Source organism: Lissotriton vulgaris, chromosome 7 (genome assembly GCF_964263255.1).
Source record: "Lissotriton vulgaris chromosome 7, aLisVul1.2, whole genome shotgun sequence".
Classification (NCBI taxonomy): Eukaryota; Metazoa; Chordata; class Amphibia; order Caudata; family Salamandridae; genus Lissotriton; species Lissotriton vulgaris.
In genome coordinates this window covers 665,117,025-665,137,803 of record NC_141695.1, presented here as the reverse complement: position 1 = coordinate 665,137,803, position 20,779 = coordinate 665,117,025, and the positions used below count along the sequence as shown (strand labels likewise).

Below are 20,779 nucleotides of genomic sequence, written 5' to 3'. Positions count from 1 at the left end.
TGTTTTGATGTCATTTTAAAGATAACAATATTTCTATTGTGTTTTGTGTCTTAATTATCTACTGAATTGGTATTTTTAAATGCTTTGCATACCTGTCTCCTAGGTTAAGCCTACCTGCTTGCAGACAAGCTACCCAGGATTGAACATGGGAATAAATTATTGAGAACTGCAATGAGCCCTTGACTCTATTAGTGGCCTTATTATTGCCAGTGGTAGATGCATATTTACCAGTACCAATATTCTACCTTCCAACAGTTTATATTTTAAAGAGTCAACCTTTGTGCTATTAGATCAGTTCTTAATGATCTAAATAGTAATGGGTCAGAATCTGACCTACTTTATGAATATTAATGAAGCAGGTTACAAATTGGGATTCGCAATGAATGGAAAAAAAGACAGTCCTCGAGGCTTAGTGGACTCATGCGTCCACTTTAGGGAACAGTGTTTGACCTCATGGTCACAGGTTCAAATCCCAGCAGGTCCACTTAGACTTTCAAGATTCAGAGATCGATAAAAAAATACCACTGAATTGGGTAATAATACAAATTTGTTTTTCAGCGCAGAGGTAACCTTCTGGGTGAAGTGCGCTTTACAAATATTCGTTATGTTATGATGCCATCACAGGGATGGTTGCAGACAACAAGATGCCAGGGTGCATGTTATTTAAATGAAGAAGATTCATACAAGGACCACCTAAGCTGCTAAAGTGCTTTTTTTTTTTTTGATAACAGATTTTATTGTCAGACTACACATACGATGCAGGGCCCTGTACTCCAGGGACATCTGCTGCAAGCACAAACAGGCTAATGTATAACCAAGTAATACTTAAAAAACATATCTCTCCCCCCTCCCAACAGCCCCAGCCCCCCCAACTCCCTCCCCCCTGAGTCGCACAAAATCCACCAAGTTCTACCCACACGCCACAGTGAGTACACAGGAAAAACATAATAGCTGTATATGCACACCACCTCCCAGGCCCCTATGCCTCTCACCCAAGTACCACCAGAACCTATCATCCCTCCCAAGGAAGATCCTCAAGCTCCACAGGAGATTCAAGCCACAGACCCCTATATTCTGCCCAGCGCTTCCAAATTTTACAATGTTTTCGCGGGCACCCCCATTTCCAGACGGCCATCAACGGGGCCCGTGAATCTTTCCACCTTTTAGCAATGTCTCTCTTGGCCAATGTGAGGCCAGGTAGCATCAGGTGCCTTTTGTACAGATTGCCCCCCACTCCTTCCATTACATGCAGCAGGGCAAACTGTGGTGTACGTGGGAGCACCCATCCCAAACCTTTGGATAAACAGACCAGGACCCCCCTCCAGAACTGATCTAGGGATCCACAACTCCAGACTGTATGTAAAAATGTCCTGTCCTCCCTGTTACAGCGGAGGCATTCTGGTGAGGCAATCAGTCCCGCCTGACAAAGCCGAACGCTGGTAAAGTATACTCTGTGTAAGTATTTAAATTAGATGAGACAGAGACACATTGCTATGGCCGCACCCCTGGGGGCGGCAAGAACCTCTCTCCAGTCCTCCTTCTCCAGCTCGCCTACATCCTCCTCCCATATCTCCCGAAGCTTCTGCAGCGTGGGGGAACAGTGCATGACCAGTGACTGATAAATGCGAGATATCTTCTTCGTCTCCAAGTCCCCCATAAACACTTTCGCATCCAACGGGCTAAACTCTGGGAGGGACTCCAAACCCTCCAGGCTGGGGGACAGTGCATGACGGAATTGGAGGTATCTAAAGAACTGGGAACGAGGCATACCAAATTTCTCACAAAGTTCCTGAAAGGACTTAAGTTTCGTAGCCCTCATTACACCTCCCAGGGTCGAGATGCCTATGTTGTCCCATCCCCTAAAGCCCTGTAATGTTGCAAGGCTGGGCAGCTGCCCATTGTTCCACAGGGGGTTTCTCCAGTCAGGGTATTCCAGCACTCCATCCGGCGCAGAGCCTGTGGCCAGATTTGAAACACAACCTGTGTGGCCGCTGGTAACGCACTCCGTATCGACGCCGTCAAGAGAATGGTGTGTAGCGTATGGGATCCCATACATGGCGTACGCCGGATTCCCCCTGTCACCATACCACCACTCCTTCAGGACCATAAGGTGGGAGGCTTGGTAATAGGAAAGGATGTCCGAGGTCGCCAGCCCTCCACAATAAGTGTAGAGGAAGCATGTGCGTAATGCCACACGCATATGGGTGATTTTGCAGCTGATATAACAGACGGGGGAGTGCCACCATTTTAAAAATTGCCGATCTTCCATAGATAGTAAGCGGCAAACGTGACCAGATCTCGAGATCTGCCCAAACTCGCTCCCACACCGGCACCAAGTTCCGCTCCCAGGAGACGGCCGGAACCTGCGACAGAAAACCCCCCAGATATTTGAAACCCCCCACTGCTATTTGAAGTGAAGATGCCCAATTACTCACCTGTGTCTGCCCTCCCGAGACCCATAAAGTGGACTTGCGAGGGTTCATGTAGAGCCCGGATCACTCTCCGAAGATCTGCATTATCCGCAGGAGGCGCGGCCCCAACCTATTGAGATCCGTAAGAAAAAAGAGGACATCATCTGCATATAATGCAATCCTGTGGGACGGCCCTTGCGCCCACTCAAACCAGCACAACTGCGCATCCATGCATACCCACGCCGGCTCCATAGCCAGAGCAAATAGGTAGGGCGAGAGGGGGCATCCCTGCTGGGTGCCGCGCCGAATGGGAAAACGGGATGAAATCGCTCCCGCCACTCCAACCGAAGCCGTCAAATCAGTGTAGAGAAGACGCAGTTAGGACAAAAAGCGAGGCCCCAAGGATAAGCCGAGGCAGTAGCGCGAACAGATAGACCCTGCCCAGCGAGTCAAACGCCCTGTCTATGTCGGCGAGAAGAAGCGCGGCCTGTTTCCCAGTGTTTCCCAGTGTGCCGGACCGCCGCCACCACCACATGCACCCGTTGAATATTGTACCTAGTCACCCTTTGGGGCATAAAGCCCGCCTGATACGGGTGTACAAGTGCTGAGATATGAGGGAGAAGCCGGTTGGCCTTCCCCTTGGTCAAGACTTTGGCTTCAACATTCAAGAGTGAAATCGGGCGGTAGGAGGCATGGTGTTCTGGGGGTCGGCCCGGCTTGTGAAATACCACTACCTCTGCATGCCTCCAGTCTGAGGGGAGTCTGCCCTGCTCCCTGGCCTCCTCCAACGCCACCTGATAATGAGGGGCTAACTGTAAATGATATTTCTTGAAAACTCACAGGGGAATCCATTCAGACCGGGGGCTTTCGCCGCGTTGAGCTCGCCCATGGCCGTGCCCAGTTCCTCATCCATCAGGGGGAGCTCCAACCGATCCCTCACCTCGTCTGACACAGCTTAAGGAGGCAAATCTGCTATAAACTTGTCCACCACATATTCCGATAGGCACTCCTTCGGGGCATATAAGTCTGCATAGTACGCAGAGAAGCTCCCCGCCAACTCCCCCGGATCCGTAACTGGGGTACCCACTTCGTAGAGTATACCCGGTAAAGTCTGCGCATGGAAGGCCCCTTGACAGAGCCGATGCAGCATTTTGCCAGACTTATCCCCCCACTGACATATTCTGCTGTGTGTTGGAAGCCAGATCTGTTGTGCCTCATCCAGTAGGAGGGACGCGTAGGACTGTTGCGCCAGGAGTAGCTGACTCACCCCCTGACCCTCACCCACCACGCTTCCCTAGCGCTCCAGCTCCTCAATCTCCGCCTTGGCACGCACTAGGTCCGCCCGACGCTTCTTTCCAGCAGCCGCACACCAAGCAATATCTACCCCCGTAGCGTGGGTTTCAGTGCTTCCCATAGCACCCCTGCACTAGAGACGGAGCCCACATTCCCGACCAAATAATCTGCTATTGCCTCACTCATATGCCTCCCGTAGTCTTCCTGTTGCAGGTGCCACACTGAGAGGCGCCAACGAAATGGCTGTTTCCCCCTGCCTATCTGGAGATCAGCGGAAATAGGCGAGTGATCCGAGAGTCCGCGCGGGAGGATCACCGCCGACTCCACTATTCCGGCCATTTCCCTAGGGGCAAAAATATAATCCAACCCAGAGAGAAATGTGTACTCCCGTTTATCCTCGTGTAGGCGCCGCCATGTGTCCACCCAATCCAACCCCACCTCCATGTCCCGTAGTTTTGAGGAATGGCCTACACTCGGGCCTCCCCCAGGCCTGTACCTGTCCCTGGTGACATCCAGAACATCATTCCAGTCTCCTCCCACTGCCGATAGCGCGTTCGGGATGTCTGCCCATATCGCAGTTTCTAGACGAGCGACCACTACAAGGGGGGTGGAGCGTAGACGCAGCCCAACACCAGAGGGTCCTCATCGACCATGCCCCTGATAAACAGATATTGGCCCTATGTGTCGGCCCACTGCATTGAATGGATGTAAGGAATTCTACGATGCACTAGTATGACCACTCCCCTGGAACACCTGACAAAGCCCGCGTGAAAGACTTGTTGAAATCAATAGCGTATAACCTAAAAGGTGGGTTTCTTGTAGCAAAAGTATGTCAGCTCCAGCTCTTTTCGCTTGGCGTAACACCGCACCCCTCTTGATTTTATTTAAAACTCCACGCACATTCCAGCTGATAATACGGAGGGTACCGTGGGACCCTGAAACATGTGAGGTCTGCCATCAGGAAACGGCCAGGGTCCTCGCACGAGCACCGGGCTGTGAAGGCGTGCACAGAACAAGTGTAGGGAACCCCTCGTGGTTGTACGACTCATGCCCAACAAGAACAAACCCCCCCCCAAAAAACTGACCCCCCAATACCTCAAAACCGTTGAAGGACCTGTCGCAGCAAGGTTGGCTCCCGACCCCCAACGCGGGGCCCAAGGTCTCCCATACCAATGGACCCCCACCCTACAGCCCATAACTCCCAGGCCCACCCCCCACAAGTACCAGACTGAAGGGAAATCAGCCAATAGTACAACTCCCTCCATCCAAAGACAGCAGACATAGATATAGGCCCCTTGGAGGAACAACCAGACATCATTCTAACAGCAGGAAACAAGAGTCAAGAGTCCACTGTTTGTTTCCCAGGAGCCGGTCCCCCCAGACAGAGGCCCCGCAAGATGCAGAGCGCCCCCGGGATCGGGATTGCCAGTCCCCCCCAGCGCGATTCCCGGGAGGATTTCAACTGTGCCTCGCTTATAGAGGAATCCGAGTCCAGCCCTGGCTGTGTGTGCACCCGCACCTTTGTCTCATCAGTCCACTTGAAGACTTCCTCCGGAGTATCGAAGAAATTGGTGTGTGATTGGAACACCACCCGTAGGCAGGCCGTAAAATTTGTCACTGGGCCATGCTTTGTGGCTCCACTATTGCCCTTGTCCCTCGTCATGTCCACCAGCAGTAGGCCGCCTACTGACGCAGCTCAAGTCTGGCACGCTGTCCCCACTGAATCTCACTCAGTGTAAACACCCCCAAGTCCAACTCTGGCTGCACTCCACTGGAAAGCACCCTCGATCCAGGGCCCGCAATCCACCTGTCGTATGTCAGCACCCCCGTTAGCCCTGCCAGGCACACCCCGCTCCATGCGCCTGACACTCCGCTAGGATTTCTCCGGCGCCGGTATGGGCCGTAGGACACTGCACCAGCCCCTCCGCCACTCTTCTCACCTGTGCGGCCCGATCCAGCCGCCGCAGGGCTTCCTCCAGACCAGCGCCACCCGCAAGGCTGCCTCGTGGCCACCACCAGGCCCCACGATCACTGTCCTGAAGCCACCCGGCCCTGTGGGCACCCCACTGGCCCATCCAACAAGAGAGGCTGCTATCTCCAACACCGCCGAGTCTACCAGGGTCCGCTACTCAACCTCTGATGCCCGTCGCAGCGGGTAGCGCCAGGCCCAACAACTAGGAGCCGTGCAGTCCTCCCCATGCGGCGCAACCCCGCTGCCGATCCGCGGGGAGGTCTCAGAACTAGGGGAGGGGGCCCTTTTCTCTGGAGCCTCTGACTGTGCAAGTCCCTGCAGCCACGTCCCGGGAGGGTGTTCCGGCTGTCTGAGCCCGCAGCCCCGGGCCTCGATCTCCGCTCCAGCCATCCTATGTCCCTCAGGCCGCGTGACTTGTCCCCGTACCCGCCTCAGGCCACTCCGCTCCGGCCATGCCACAGGATTCCCTGATCTCCGGCCGCTGAGTCCACCGCCTAGGGCCTAGGGCACTCACAGGGCGGAGCACCAGTCTCAGAGGCGTCGGTCGTTCACTCCCACGGGGTGCACCAAAATCTACTCCCTGGCTCCCCTGCTCTGCACCAGGCCTCACCTCACAGGGATCTCGGCTCCAACACCCGGCTCCACCAGGCAACCAAAAGTCCGATGGGCCGTCGTGGTCGGCTGTAGGTGCACTGCCGCCCCCTCCCCCCCCCCGGGACTGCAGAGACGCAGGGGGAAGTCTGAATAAGCCTCAATTCAGGGGAATACACCGGCCGGCTAAGCCCGCTGCTACGGGCCCCGGTCTCTGCTCCCACCTCCTGTTTCCCCCAGGCAGCAGGACCCGCAACCGCGTCTGCCCTGGGCCGCTCTGCTCCGGCAGAATCACAGGAGCCCCCGGGGCCAATATGCCCCTCAACCTCCGTCTGCTTGGCCCACTGCCACAGAGACTCACAGAGCGGAGCGGAGGTCACTAATCCGTCGGCCCAGCGCACTCACAGGAATCACCAAAATCCACGCCCCGGCTCCATTGCTCAATGCCAGGCCACACCACGTGTAGACCTCACCTCCGACCCCCAGTCCTACCAGGCACCAAAAACACCAGCGGTCGTTGTGGCAGGCTACAGGTGCATCGATGTCACCCCCGGGGCTGCAAATATGTAGATGATTATCTGGAGGGACGGACCGCTAAAACACGGCCGCCATGCTGGCTCGTCTAGCCACGCCCCCCCACTGAAGTGGTTTTTTATGTTTATTGCACTTTCATGAATTAATTCAATTTAAGCATGAACATTTGATTTTTTAATATATCATGACCAAGCAAAACAACACATTTAAATTGATAAACACAACATAAACAAAACATATGGAGAAGCACAGTGAATAACACAATGGAGTTAACCAGTCCTTTGATTGTATAATGAGGTGTAGCGGCACAGACAATTTATGATTTCAAAGACTACACCTGCCAACAACAGCTAGTTCTGTGCAATAATGGCAACAGGTAGATTTCCCTGTTTGTGTACTGTATGATTCCGTAGTTGCAGAATAAAGTTATGACTAGCTGAATGTGGTCAATGTATTTAATAACCCCGAATTTCTTTAAAGGTTCTTCCTTAGGACGGGGACTAGGCAAAACACTGCGGTACACATAACAAATACATAAGGAGCGATTAGAAAAGTGTCCCTAGAGTTTTAAATTACCCTACTTATCAATATAGGGATAACAAGTGTGTCCTTACTTTCATAAGCGTGAACTTAAAGCTTATTACTACCATAATTAGTTTAAAAAGAACTTACCACAATTTTCTACCAAAAACTGAGAGATACAAATATAATATTTATTAAGTTAATCATTTTGTTATTTCTTACCTTGGCCGTCCAGTTAATTAACCAAGAAGGAATCATTCCGCCTGGGTTGTCAAAGTAGTACATGTACACTAGAAAGAAATCATCTCATTTAATTGAAGGATATTTTAAATCTGTTTTAAAACACAGCATATAGATATTGAAAGTGAATACATTGCTGTCACTTTTTACAAGTATATACTAATATACAACAAAGTACAATGACAACCAAGTTGAATTTCAGGGCCTAGATCTCTCTAGCTAGCCTTTGCAGTTGAGAATTCTCTTATTCTATATGAAGACAACTAGTAGCAAAATCTTATAGGAATAAGGTGCTTGGCAAAAGTGAAACATTAAAGAGTCTGGTCTATGTCACACCTTATGGTTAAATGTCACTCAGTTAAGTTTGCGAAGCACGATCTGGGCCTCAGCAAATGTGTAATAAAGTATTTTAAAGTCTGATTTAGAGCAGCCAGGTAACAATATCCTCTCTGAAGTGTGAGTGAAGTGAAGTGAAGTGAAGTGAAGACTGAGGATTTCCTACAGCCTAACAAAGATGGCATGTTGGGGGGAAATCTGACGATGAATTATGTTTTGCGATAATTTTTCCCCTTGTTGTAACTATAAAACTTTAAATTAGGCCTTTAGTCTCCACTCAAATGAAGATCTAGGGGAGACTTACAGGCCACTGGAGTTTCCCTTACAAAAATGAAAGTAGCTAGACTAGTACAATTAGAAAATACTGTTGCTCTTTTTAGGGCTCACTCCTTGCGTTGCATTGCGAAGCAGTGCTCGCGCAGGCGTGAGCCCTTTTGACTGGGGCCTGAAAACGGACCCTGGAATCGCACACGCTTGTGCGTGTGCGATTCCTGTTGGGTTCCGCTATTGGGCTTTGTGTGCATGTATTTTTAAAACAGAGCACGCAATAGGCCAAAAGCGGGAGCATTGCTCCGCCCACGGCCTATTGGTGTCTGTTACGCGCACCAAAGCCCATATGTTTTCAATTATCTTGCCCAGACACGGGCGCAATAATGGAAAACATATGTCTCCCAGTGGCGCGCGCGCATCATTTGCAGGCATGTTTTTTTTTTATTTTAATCTTTCACTGTTGCTTGTTTTTTTCGCGGTCCTTCCTTTCCTTCTCGCAGCCGCTTTCTTTAAAAGGAAGGAGCCGCAGCAGCCTGCAGGAGTGTGTGTGTGTGGTATTCAGTTCAGGTACAGAGGTGGGATCTCTATGTGAGGCGCTGTCAGAAGAGGCGGACGCCGCTCCCTGCCCCTCATCCCTGTCCATGTGCGCAGAGGCGAGGAGAGCGTCTTTGTGTTTGAGCATCTGCCAGCACAGCCCGTGCCCTTCCCCGCCTGGGCTCTGAGCGCGGGATGCTCCCTCAGGAAACGCGCTGAGCTGGCTTAGCTGTGTAGCAGGAGGCGCAGCTGTTTACCTGCAGCGAGAGGAGTACGGGAAGAGGAACACAGCACCTCAGAGCCCAGGAGTAGCCGCCGCACCACCATCATGGAGGAGCCGGGCTGTGCGCAGGCCCCGCTGGCCACAGGCGAGGAGGAACTGCTTGCCGTAGGCACTGGCGATGGGCCCAACCAGCCCTTTGGACCCATGCCCAGCCAGAGCCGTTTCCAGGTAGATCCGGTGACAGAGGAGGGAGCCCCGAAAGCCCGAGACGATGAGGCCACGGCGGGGTGAGCTTTCAGAACGGGGACACGGTGCAGAGCGATGTCCGGCAGCCAGCAATAGGGCGGGCAGCATCACTACTACTATGACACGCACACAAACACCTACTATATGCGTACCTTCGGACACAACACCATCGTTGCCATGCCCCGCATTGACCACTACCGGCACACTGCTGCCGAACTGGGCCAGAAGCTGCTGCGTCCCAGCTTAGCCGAGCTGCACGATGAGCTTGAGAAGGTGAGGCTGCGATCGGGGTATTCTGAGGGTGGATGATGGAGGGATGTTGAGAGTGATGGGGAGGTCACCCGATGGAGGCAGAGACGTGGGTCAGGTCTATGCGCATTGGATGCTCCTGGAGCATCGTGTGGGTAATGTGTACAGTGAATTCATGACAAACAAGGGAATAGAGGACAGGTGCAGAGCGAAGAGACACAGCAGACGAAGGTATGTAGGATGCTCAGTAGTAGAGGCACAGTACCGAGTATAGCAATCTTTTGTTGTAGGTTGGCTAGAGGACGGCAGTGCCACGCAGAGGGTATGAGTCATTTATAGGTGGGCGTGGAATCCACCCTAATCGTGGAGGGTGCAGGGTTATCTGGTGGTGAGGAATGTGATATGTCTAACAACTAATGTGTGAGGACACCTCAAAGTGTGTTTGAACCTGTCACGTAGTCAGAATGACAAGGGTGCACTGCATTAGACTTGTATTGGGAAGTATGTGCATGGCAGCGATACAGTGTATGCAGTGACAGACGCAGTATGTGCTTTGGGCAGGAGGCACCGACTTGAGTTTGTTGTAAATGCAGTTGTGTAAGTGCAGGGCCATGTCCTAGAATGTGGATGATCCGCATGTAGAAGTGCAGAATAAAGGGGAACCCTCATGTTTTGCTGATTGCATGGGGCATGAAGGACCGTGATGGTGGTCAGGACAGCTATCGTGTCAGTTGAGTGTAATGGGATGTGCAGACTTATCGCATTAATGACCGAGCTTGTGCTGGGTCACGTGTGTGTGTTTGCATCTGTTGGAGTTTGTTCATGGGCTGCATTTGTTATAAAATAGCATGGTGAGTGCAAAGTCCTCGAGGGACAACATAGAGGAATTGAGATGAATGTTTAGTATTTGTTTAAAATGACTTGTGAGAATTCTACATAGTTCTTCATTTCTGAAGTGACAGCACGACATGGCACCCAATGGCTTGTTTACTGTGTCCTCTTGAGGTCAGCAATGACCATGCAATGTATGTGATTGCCGCCTGGTCGTGGAATTAAACCCAGTACAATTGCTGATGCACACAATAGCCAAGTGCAGTTGGTTGCTGGAAGAATATTCTGATCAGTATCTGGTTAAGTGACTACTTAATAAACTCTTCGAACTTGATACCCGTTGCTGGTGCTCAGGCATTCATGCTGTTTGCTAGTGGTTTGGTACATTTTGTTCTCTAAGGGTGCAGTTCTGTATTTTTTTTACTTGATCTGCACATTGCCCATTACTCTGTTATTACTACCTGATGGAGTTAGGAGATTGCAGTGGACGCAGATAAAAACGTCATCTGGACATTTGCATTTCCTGACCCCTAACGGGGAGTGACATATGGGTCCCTGAAGGGACGACATTGATGAGTGATGCAAAGACAGAGCCCTAAAACCCAGCTGGCACATATCCACGCAGTTTGTCTGAAGCCTTTGTACTTTGCCACACACACAACCACACACAAAACCACACCCAACCACACACACACAACCACACACAAATAAACACACAACCACACACACATAAACACACACACAACCACACACACAACCACAACCGCAGGCACACACAACCACACAACCACACCGTCAGTGCACACATTCACCAGGCAGAGACATCATCAGATGTCAGTGCATGCTTTCACTGAGCACAAACACCACCAGCCGTCAGTGCACGCTTTCACCGGGCACAAACACCACCAGCCGTCAGTGCGTGCTTTCACCAGGCACACACACACCACCAGTCGTCAGTGCACGCTTCCACCAGGCACACACACCACCAGCCGGCAGTGCACGCTTCCACCAGGCACACACACCACCAGCCGGCAGTGCACACTTCCACCAGGCACACACACCACCAGCCATCAGGGCACAATTTCTACAGGCACACTCACCACCAGCCATCAGTGCACACATCCACAATTAACTAGTGTAGCAATCGCGGTATAGCGCACTTTACTTTTAAACATATTCATCTAAAGCGCAGCATGGCATCATTGCTACAAAAAAAAAAAAAAAAATGTTTACCTACAATTTATAGACTTTTGTTGCAATTGGTGTTGCAATAGTTAGCAATGCCAATAGCTCAAACTTAATTAATGCGACATCTATTGCATTGCAAATGCTTGTTTCTTTGGTTATCAACCTCATAAAAGAAGGTGCAGTGAAAATACTGTTTCATTTTTGCCAGCGAAAACTGAAACTTATAATACATTTTTCTACAATCATTGCACTGCATTGCATAACAATAGCAAGTTAATAGAGTCACCAGTTTTAATTGTATTTGGGGCACTTCTGTATGCGTTGATCAATTGTATGCAAAACTACAAGGATCCAGATAAACTGGTGCAGGCAGTGATACTTATTTCAAACTTGCATTCCAGGACATTAGCTTCCTAATGCATCATCCCTGTCCAGTTTGACAAATGATGGTAGAGATAAGCCATCCAGTTACTACATTTAAATGATTTATGATTGATAATTATGTAATATATCAAATCCTGAATAAAGTCAATTATTATTCAAAACTGAAGAACTGCAGTTGAAGGAGTTAGAATAGTAAAATAATCAAAACATTGAAAAAAAATTGCAGATCCTTATTATGAGTGCCCCCTTTTTTTTGACCTGAGCAAACAGTTTCTCAGTTATTACCGCATCCTATGCAATTTTCCCCAGGCAGATTTTGGCATTTCCGACAGGAAAACACATAATATGCATGCTATGGCCCATTTAAGAGGATTAAGCCTGAAAGAGGCAACAATTATTCTATTTTATTTTAGTGTCAAATTTGAAGAGTAGCAATACTTATGAATCCCCCACTGGGCCACTAGAGGACCTTAGTCTTGATCATCTGGGGTTAATGTTTATCTGTAGTTTGCAACCCTGCCTCAGTATGAATGAATGAACCTGCATTTTTAAAGTGCACTGTTACTTCAAGGAGTTTTCTGGCTCCCTGCACCTCTGCCCCCACCTTGAAGACCTAGTCAATTTAGGCCTGGTTGAACAACCAAGTCTTCAGTGTAATACTTAATTGAGACATATCTCTACGAATCTCAGAGGGAAGTTTGTTACAAGCTGCCAGACCTATGAAGGAAAAGTATCTAGTCCTAGTGCGCCTAGTCTTAGGCATTTTCCTAAAATTGCTTTAGCTGACTGAAGGCACCTGGCGGGAGTATAAAATTGATTTGTGCCCCAAGATGTTCAGTGGCTGTCTGATTAAGGGCTTTATGAACCAGGACGAGAGCCTTAAATAAGTGTCCCTTTTTTATACGGAGCCAATGTAGTGTCTTTAGATGTGGTGACACATATACTCTCAGGGGCAAACCGAGGAGAGTATGTGCTGCCGCGTTTTGGACCATCGGCAGTTTGTTAGTACGGTAGTCAGCCAGGCACAGAAACAAGGCATTGGCATAATCCAGCATAGATGACACCAGAGCTTGTATTAGCTGTTTCCTGCCTAAGAAAGACAAAAAATTGAGAAACTTTGTTTAGAAACTTAGTGGATCAGAGCAGAATCACCTGCAATGAGAATGTGAGGTCTTCATTGATTTTAATACCCATGTTCTTCACAGAGATCGCTTGGTGTCCTGGAAAGGGAATATTTGCTGCCCATAATGATTGCCATGAGTCCTGGGCCTTAGGAAAAAAAACTAACAGATCTGTTTTTTCTGTATTTCATTTGAGCTGATGAAAAGTAAGCCACTGGAAGACCGCTGACAGGCAGGTTTGATATTTTCACAAGGGAACCCAGACTTGCAGGCCCTTGAAAACAGTAGCTGGGTGTCATCAGCATATGAAACTATTTTTTCACCCAAGGCCTTCGAAAGAAGCGCAAGAGGAGAAGGGTAGATGGTAAATAAAGTAGGGCTCAATGACGAGCCCTGTGGGGACTCCAACTTGCCACCACGCAGTTCCAACGAGAAAAGAGGGATCCAGACCTTTTGCCCACGTCTTTCAAGGAATGATGACAGCCAATCGAAGGCTGTGCCCCAAATTCCAATGTCTTTGAGATGGGCCAGTAGAGCGGCGTGGGGAACTGTATCGAAGGCCGCTGAAAGATCTAACATTATCGGCAATGCATTCCCCCAGAGTCTAAAATACTTCTGATGTAATCTACCACCTCCACTAGCGTCGTCTCAGTACTGAAACATGGGTGGAAGCCAAACTGACAGGGTTGTAATAAATTGTTGGTTTCCAGGCATTGGGAGAGCAGTGAGTTGACATGTTTTTCCAAACTTTTTGATAGAGCTGGGAGCAAGGAAATTAGTCTGTAATTAGATAGTTAAGCTGGGTCTGCCTGTGCTTTTTTCAACAGAGACAGGATCTTAGCCTACAACATGGGATCTGTGCACACGTCAATTATTACACTGTACAGTATTGACAGTCAAATCATGCACAATATAACACAAAGTCAAAACGTTGATATGATCTTGATTATTGTAATCTTCAGTTCAGATTTTATTTGCAACGCCCAGCCAACACGTGTTTCGTCAGGGTGGTACACCCACGACTTAGTCAGGGCTCTAAAAAATGTACAATGGCTGCATGTTACATACATGTACCTGCATCATACACGTATAGACTCATTTTTATCACAATAAAGTGTTTAGGGGTTAGTGTGAGTCTACTGTTCAGACTTGAGGAGAGGGGTATTACAAAAAAGTCTCATTTAGCCTGGCCCATAGATAAGCCATTCCATCTCACCAAAAGTGACGTGCGTTCACTGTATGTTAATGTCGCCAGCATGCACGTTAATAATTATCATCATAAAACTCATCTAATAAGACAGATGTGCACTTCACACAGTCACCAAATCTTGTCCGTGACCCAATGGACACCCAAGTAAAAGGACCTCGCAGAGAGGAAAGCGTAAAAGAAAATGACCTAAAGTGTGATGATAAAAGGTTTAGCACAACTGTGCTTCTTACCCAAATGGGCAGTGGTATTTCAGTTTATGTTGCAAGATCTCTACGCTGTAGGGATATCAATACATTGACCAAATAAGTACTAAGTTTATGCATATCATGTGGTGTAAGCCGCTAAAATTATGCCAAAATGCCTGAGGAGAGCACCTCACCTCTCCTCCGGTTTTACTTCCGTCCCGGCTGTCAGGTTCGAACAGAGTAAAAATCAACACTGCGTATATCCAGCAGCTTGCGTTCAGTACGGTGTCCTAATGTAGTAAGGCACTGGGGAAGGAGAAGGACGTAACTACTGTTACCCTTAATACCTAATCATGGCACTAAATATAACCAATTACATTCACTTAAACCACTAATGTATTGTCTATTGCACCTTCTGTCTACTTTCCAGGTATAGTTATACATTAAAACCAGTCCATGCCAGATTAAAGTTATTCTGGTTGTTCCTACGGTGCCACTTGTCTATAAAAGTCTCATTTACATATATTAATCAAATCAAATCAAATTTTATTTATTATGTTTTGGCTCTCAACGAGGGCCACATAAGCATATGCAATACAAAGCAACACAAACACAGAAAATACAAAAGTTTAAAAAGGCACAATATTCGATCCGCAATAGCTATACTGCCAACAATCAATCCAACAAGGCCGGACAGACACAGTTTTTCCAGTACAATTAATAAATAGCTAAAAATCCTTTAAAAAAGTTAAAAATATAAGAACAGAACATTTCGTTTGGAGGGCAATAAAGTGCATGAAGAAAATCTTTTAAAGTGACGATGCTAAGGCGGAGACAGATTACTTTTAGCCATCGGTTGCGCAAATTACGTAACATAGGACAAATCAATAATACATGCATACAGTCCTGGTTGTTCAGTTTACATAAATTGCACAAGGCAGGAGTGCCATACCATTTGGATAGCAATATATTAAGTGGGATTAAATCATAGCGTAATAAAAACCAAAACCTACGTATCCCATGTGGTAGATTCCATAGGGCATAAGGTTGTGGCTGTTTCAACCTATAGGAGGAGATGAGCGGCTCCGCGTTCCTTTTGTCACCAACTGATTTTTTGTCAGAGAGGAAACAAAACTCCCACGAGGCCTCCTTAAGGACATGCTTTAACTGCGTGGGAGAATAGGAAAAGAGAGCACTTTCATCAAGTTTAAGTATCTTCACAGCCCTTCTAAAATTGCTTACGAGTTTAGAGAACTCCTTAAAATTGCCCAATAGTTCGTTTTTGAGTAGAACTCGCAGGGTACAGTCTCTCGCTCTAGCCAAACTGGCCACCCATCTTATTAGGGCGCACAGACCCTGAACCCAGGAGCTCCTGAGTCCAAAGTCCAGCCTGCAGGCGGCCAGTGGGCAAGCATTGTTAAGAGTCGAGAGGGATCTTAAGAGTTTCCCCTCAATCTTGTGGCAAAAGTCCCAGTTTTTTACCTCTATTAATTCAATACCGTACAAGATAGTTGCGGGGATTTTTGCTCTAAACACTTCTAGGAGGCTAGCAAAGTGTCTTATTCCCCGTTGCCTGGTATAGGGACTTTAACCCATTGCCATGGGCAAGAGCTTTGCGAGAGCAATGCTCTATATGGAGTTTCTCGCTCATATTGGCCGAGAATATTTTCCCCAAAAAGGTATAGGAAGTTACAACCTCCAATCTGTGCCCTCCAATAGCCCAACCAAAATTTGTCGAGCGGCACTTCTTCTTACCCGCTATACACATCACTTTACTTTTATTAATATTGATCTTCATGTAATGCTCCCCAGCGAAGGCCTGGAGAGCCTGTAGCCGGTTTGCAAGACCAGTAGGGGTCAAGTCAAGCAACAAAACATCGTCGGCATACATCAAACAGGATATTGGAGTCCCTCCTATCATCGGGGCAATCCCCTCACTGTCAGACACGGCCGCAGGGAGGTCAGTCGTATATAAGGAAAACAAAAGGGGTGCCAGTAAGCATCCTTGTTTAAGGCCATTCAGAGATGGTATTTTGGCCGAAAGCCCCCTTTCTCCCCCCATTAAGACCCTGCACCAGGTCTCAGTGTGCAGAGCCCGCACCAGTTCCAACAGGGGAGTAGGGGCGCCCAACGCCGCCAGCTTTCTCCACAGCGTTCCACGATCTACTTTATCGAACGCTGTGGAGAAATCAATGAAGGCGGCGTATACAACTCCCCCCTCACCTGGACATATTTATCTGTGATCACCTGGAGGGCAGTCATGTTGTCCAGCGTGCCATGCTCCCTTCGGAAACCAGTCTGTTCAAACGGCAGAATATTGCGCTCCTCGACCCAATCAGAAAGAGAACTAAGGAGACATTTCGCAAAGACCTTTCCGATGGAGTCGAGGAGCGCAATCAGGCGGTAATTACTGGGGCTATCCCTTGCACCCTTTTTAAAGATAGGGACCAAAATACTTCCTCTCCAGGAAGCAGGAACAAGTTTGGAGAGGTGACACGCCTTAAACAAGGGGTACAGGAGTTTACCCCAGCTTGAGGGATCTTGTTTAAGGACCGTCATCGGAAGCTCATCCGGTCCCATGGCCCCAGAAGGTCGCATATTTTTTATAGCCGTCTCGATTTCTTTCTCAGAGGGATAGAAGACCAGGTCTTCAGGGGCAGCATACATGAAATTATCCATACCTGTGGTCCCTGTCCCATTCCCTGCATAGAGCTCTCGGATATGAGATGACCATAGCTCTTCTGGGATAGGAATGGGAATAGGGGAATGACGTGTACCACATCCTTTCCCAATTATTGCCCAAAATTCTTTAATGTTACCATGTGCAGCAGATTCCCTCAGTTTAATCCATATTTCATCCTCCCTATCCTTTTTAATTTTAAGCTTGAGTCTGCTTCTCTTTCTTTTTAACCTAGCGATGTCTTTCCCACGTTCCAGGACCCTTTCAACATACTGTTCGCGAATTAGTTTATTTAATTCCCTATTCAGATTACGCAATGTCATGGGGACTACCTCTCCTTTCCTAGGGGGAACAGTTTTATTTGCGTACAATAAGATCTTTCGCATAAATTCTTCAAAACAAACTAATTCGCTGCCGTTCCACTCGTTTATTACTCCAAGGGTATCGGCCAATAGGACCTGCACCCCATTAATGGCGGCACTGTTCCAGAAGCACCTTCCAGAAGAGGTATGGAAGGTAGCCTCATTGCCATTAAGCGACCAAGACGCCGCATTCAGAGAATTTAAAGACACTGTTAAAAACAATATACTATGGTCGCTGAGTGACGTGGGTATAATCTTTAGGTCCAGAATCTGGGGAAACAGGCCATAGTCGGCAATAGCATAGTCCAAGATTGACGACCCAAAGGGGGATTTGTGAGTATAGTTAGCGGGGACGTCAGATGGAAATCTTCCATTTAAGATAATACCATCCCCAATCGCTAGTTCTTTTAACAGAATCTTCCCTCTTTTATTTGTCATCAAGTTCTCCGGAAAAAGCGTCTGGGGGATAAAATGTACCTCTTCCTTAACTTTATTCCTGAAGAGTTTTAGACTAGCGTTTGAAATTTTACAATTCAAATCACCAACAAGCAAAATTACAGGAAAAGGAGGGGAGTTTTTTATCTGTTCCATATACTGGAGAACCTGCTGCAAATTATCATTAAAACACTCCTCTGGGGGTATATACACATTAAAAATTACCATGGGATATTTTTTACCATCATGGAACAGATTTTCTAGTGTTATTGTGTGGAAAAGTCTACTGGAATCAATGTAATGGGAGAATCTCCATTGAAATTTATTTGACAATAAGCAGGCGATCCCCCCCCCTGGCATGCCCTTTCTTTGAGGGCGCAGCTGGAACTTCCAGAACGTAAAAATCTTTTGAAGGAGTTAACATATCAATGCACCATGTTTCCTGAATGCACAATATATCAGCCCCCAGAGTAGATAAAAAAGCAAGTTTCTCTGGGCTGCTGTGGAATCCGGCCGCATTCCAGGAAATTATATTTAATGCGGTGTTAAAGATGATGAAACAATTTGGGGTTATCCTTCGTTTTTGTTGATAATGCACTATGTAGCCAATTCCACCGGTTATTATCATCTGTGAGTGAGGAATTCTCAATTAGTGGAAGTGGCTTCACATGCGACACTGAGCGTTTTCCCCTGGAGACCCAAATTTTCAAGTCTCTCAGGGGAGAGGTTACCCCGTTTTGCTCACCACCCCCAAGCCCCTGCTTACATAAAGGGTTTGGCTTGCCTGGGTTGGAGATAGGGAGAATATCAATACCTAGACGCTGAAAGTTTTCAGCTTGTTCTAGTATCAAGTTTGTTATAATAGGCGAATAAAATTTCACCCGTATACTCAATACCCTACTTCCACCCAACAGAGACGCCAATTCTATGTCTCTAGACTGAATATGATAGAGACTTTCAACCTCACTGAAACGTTTGAGAAGCCAAGCTCTGTTTAACAAAAGATCAGTATCAAATAAGGGAACAAAATCTAGTACACGCACATCCACAGGGGCCTTAGCAATATTTACAGAACGGGCCGGAGGACAAGAATTTTCCGAATCAAGTGTTACAGCAAAGGGGGGGGCCAAAGGATTTAGAGCCCCAGATGGATAGGAAATTGGTACTCCTAGTGCACTCCGTGAAGGAGAGCATGGGAGAGAGCCCCCTATTTGCGGTGTATCTTCCTGCGTAAGCAGACTACATTGTTCATTTTCCTGCTCTGCAGATGTTAAAGCCGTTAAGTCCCCTTCAATGTCCACCTTTAAGGAAGTAGATGAGGGCTCCCCATTCCCTACATCATTCTCCCTTGCCTCTTTGAGCTTTTGGAAAATAATCCTCCGCTGCTTCTTCTTTCTGTATTTTCGTATTGGTTTCCTCTTGCTGGCTTTGTTAATTTTTTGTTTACCATTTTTTCCCCTTTCTTCATTTACCTCTAGTTTGTCGGCCAGGGGTTCTTTTCCACACTCAGGAACGAAGATAGGAAATAACTCCTGGACCGTTTTAGGGCCAGACAAAGCTTTATCCTCCTCCTCTATCTCCAGGACTATATTTTTGATACAGTTGGAAGCTGCAGTAAGGGGCATATCCTTGTGAGGATCCATAGTAGGCACTTCATTGTTCCTATCTAGTTCCCCTCTAGTATCTCTGATTTTCCCCTCAGATAGATATTGTTCAGACTTGGGGGGAGAGGCCTTACTCATATCCGGCGATTTCTGCAGCAATGTCTTTAGAATTTGAGTGACTGATTCAAGAATACAGTCCGAGCTGCCAACAAATTTCCCTAGAAGCAGTAAGATTGAAGCTAGGAGTTGTTCCAGCGCGATCATGGACTCAGAGATCGGCTTTTCTCGTGCTTCCACAGTGCAACAATTATCCAGGAGATTAAGATCGGGGCTCCTGGAGGTGTTTAACAAATCAGATATTTCATGTCTGTTTAACGAAGGGGTGCTACTATACAGCAGTAACCCAGAAGGGGTGGCACCCCCTGGAGCTTTAAACTGCTCCAAAGATTCCACTTTCGCTGGGCTTATGTAGCGTCCCCATAGTTCCAGGTCAATGGATAGTGCAGACAAGTCACCCCCCGGCCTGTCGTTCATGGGTGACGGAGGGATCGGTGGTGTATGCACTGGATCACCTACGATCATCAGCCTCCCCTCTGTAGAGTCCCGTACGGGAGACCCCTCTACCATAGATTGGGGGGCCCCCTGCTGTACCTGAGGTGGTTGAGGATCTATGGTAGCTGGTGAATGTACTTCCAGGGCTTTAGTATCTGGTTTTTCTGGCGTAGCAATTTTGGATTTTTTTAAACCAGGTAGATCCCAGAGTGCAGATAGCTGGCATTGGCCTTTCAACGGTGGGTTGTTCACTGATTTGTTTCTTGTGCGGGTGGTATTTAATTTTCGGCCGGGTTTTTCTCCCACTACCCTTCCTGAGCGTAGGGTTTTAGACATTTTCCACAATGATGAATTTAAACGAGAAATATAGGAGTATAAAACAGATAAAAGTCTGGAATGACGTCAGCCCCTGACAGGCCGAGTAGGATCGGGGTGCAGTATAGCTATAACAGTACTCGAATCAACTCACCCACCTACTCAAGTGGGCACAAGTTCAAAGAGATAATAAAAAAAAAAATGTAAAGGACCGGGCCCAGCCCAGCCTACCTCGGTCACTGAGGGCCACAGAGGGCCCGCCCTTTGCCCGGGCTTAGCCCCGGGCGCTCCCGCGCGCTCCCGAGACGCGGGTAATGACGATGTTTTAAGGCGCCTCCTGGCGCGTCCCTGGCGTGTCCGCCGCTATGCACGTTGGGAAATGTAGTCCCCCGCTCGGCGGCCGCTTGGTTGTGCTTGCGGCGACGGGGGGACTACAGGGCAGGGCCAGTGGCAGCAAGGCGGCGTTCCCACAGAGATCCAAGAGGGCAGGT

General features: G+C 48.1%; 1 protein-coding gene across 2 annotated transcripts in view; it reads right to left on the bottom strand.

Annotated features, from left to right (window-relative positions):
• The window catches only part of PCTP (phosphatidylcholine transfer protein), a 238,823-nt gene that overhangs the window by 24,179 nt on the left and 193,865 nt on the right, over nt 1–20,779 (bottom strand). For both annotated transcript variants that reach the window (XR_015297509.1, XM_086930871.1), the window contains one exon: nt 7,546–7,613. Coding sequence is in view for 1 of the 2 variants with exons in the window: in XM_086930871.1 (XP_086786997.1) it covers nt 7,546–7,613 (68 nt within the window). In the remaining variant the exon portion in view is untranslated. The remainder of the gene's footprint in view (nt 1–7,545; nt 7,614–20,779) is intronic.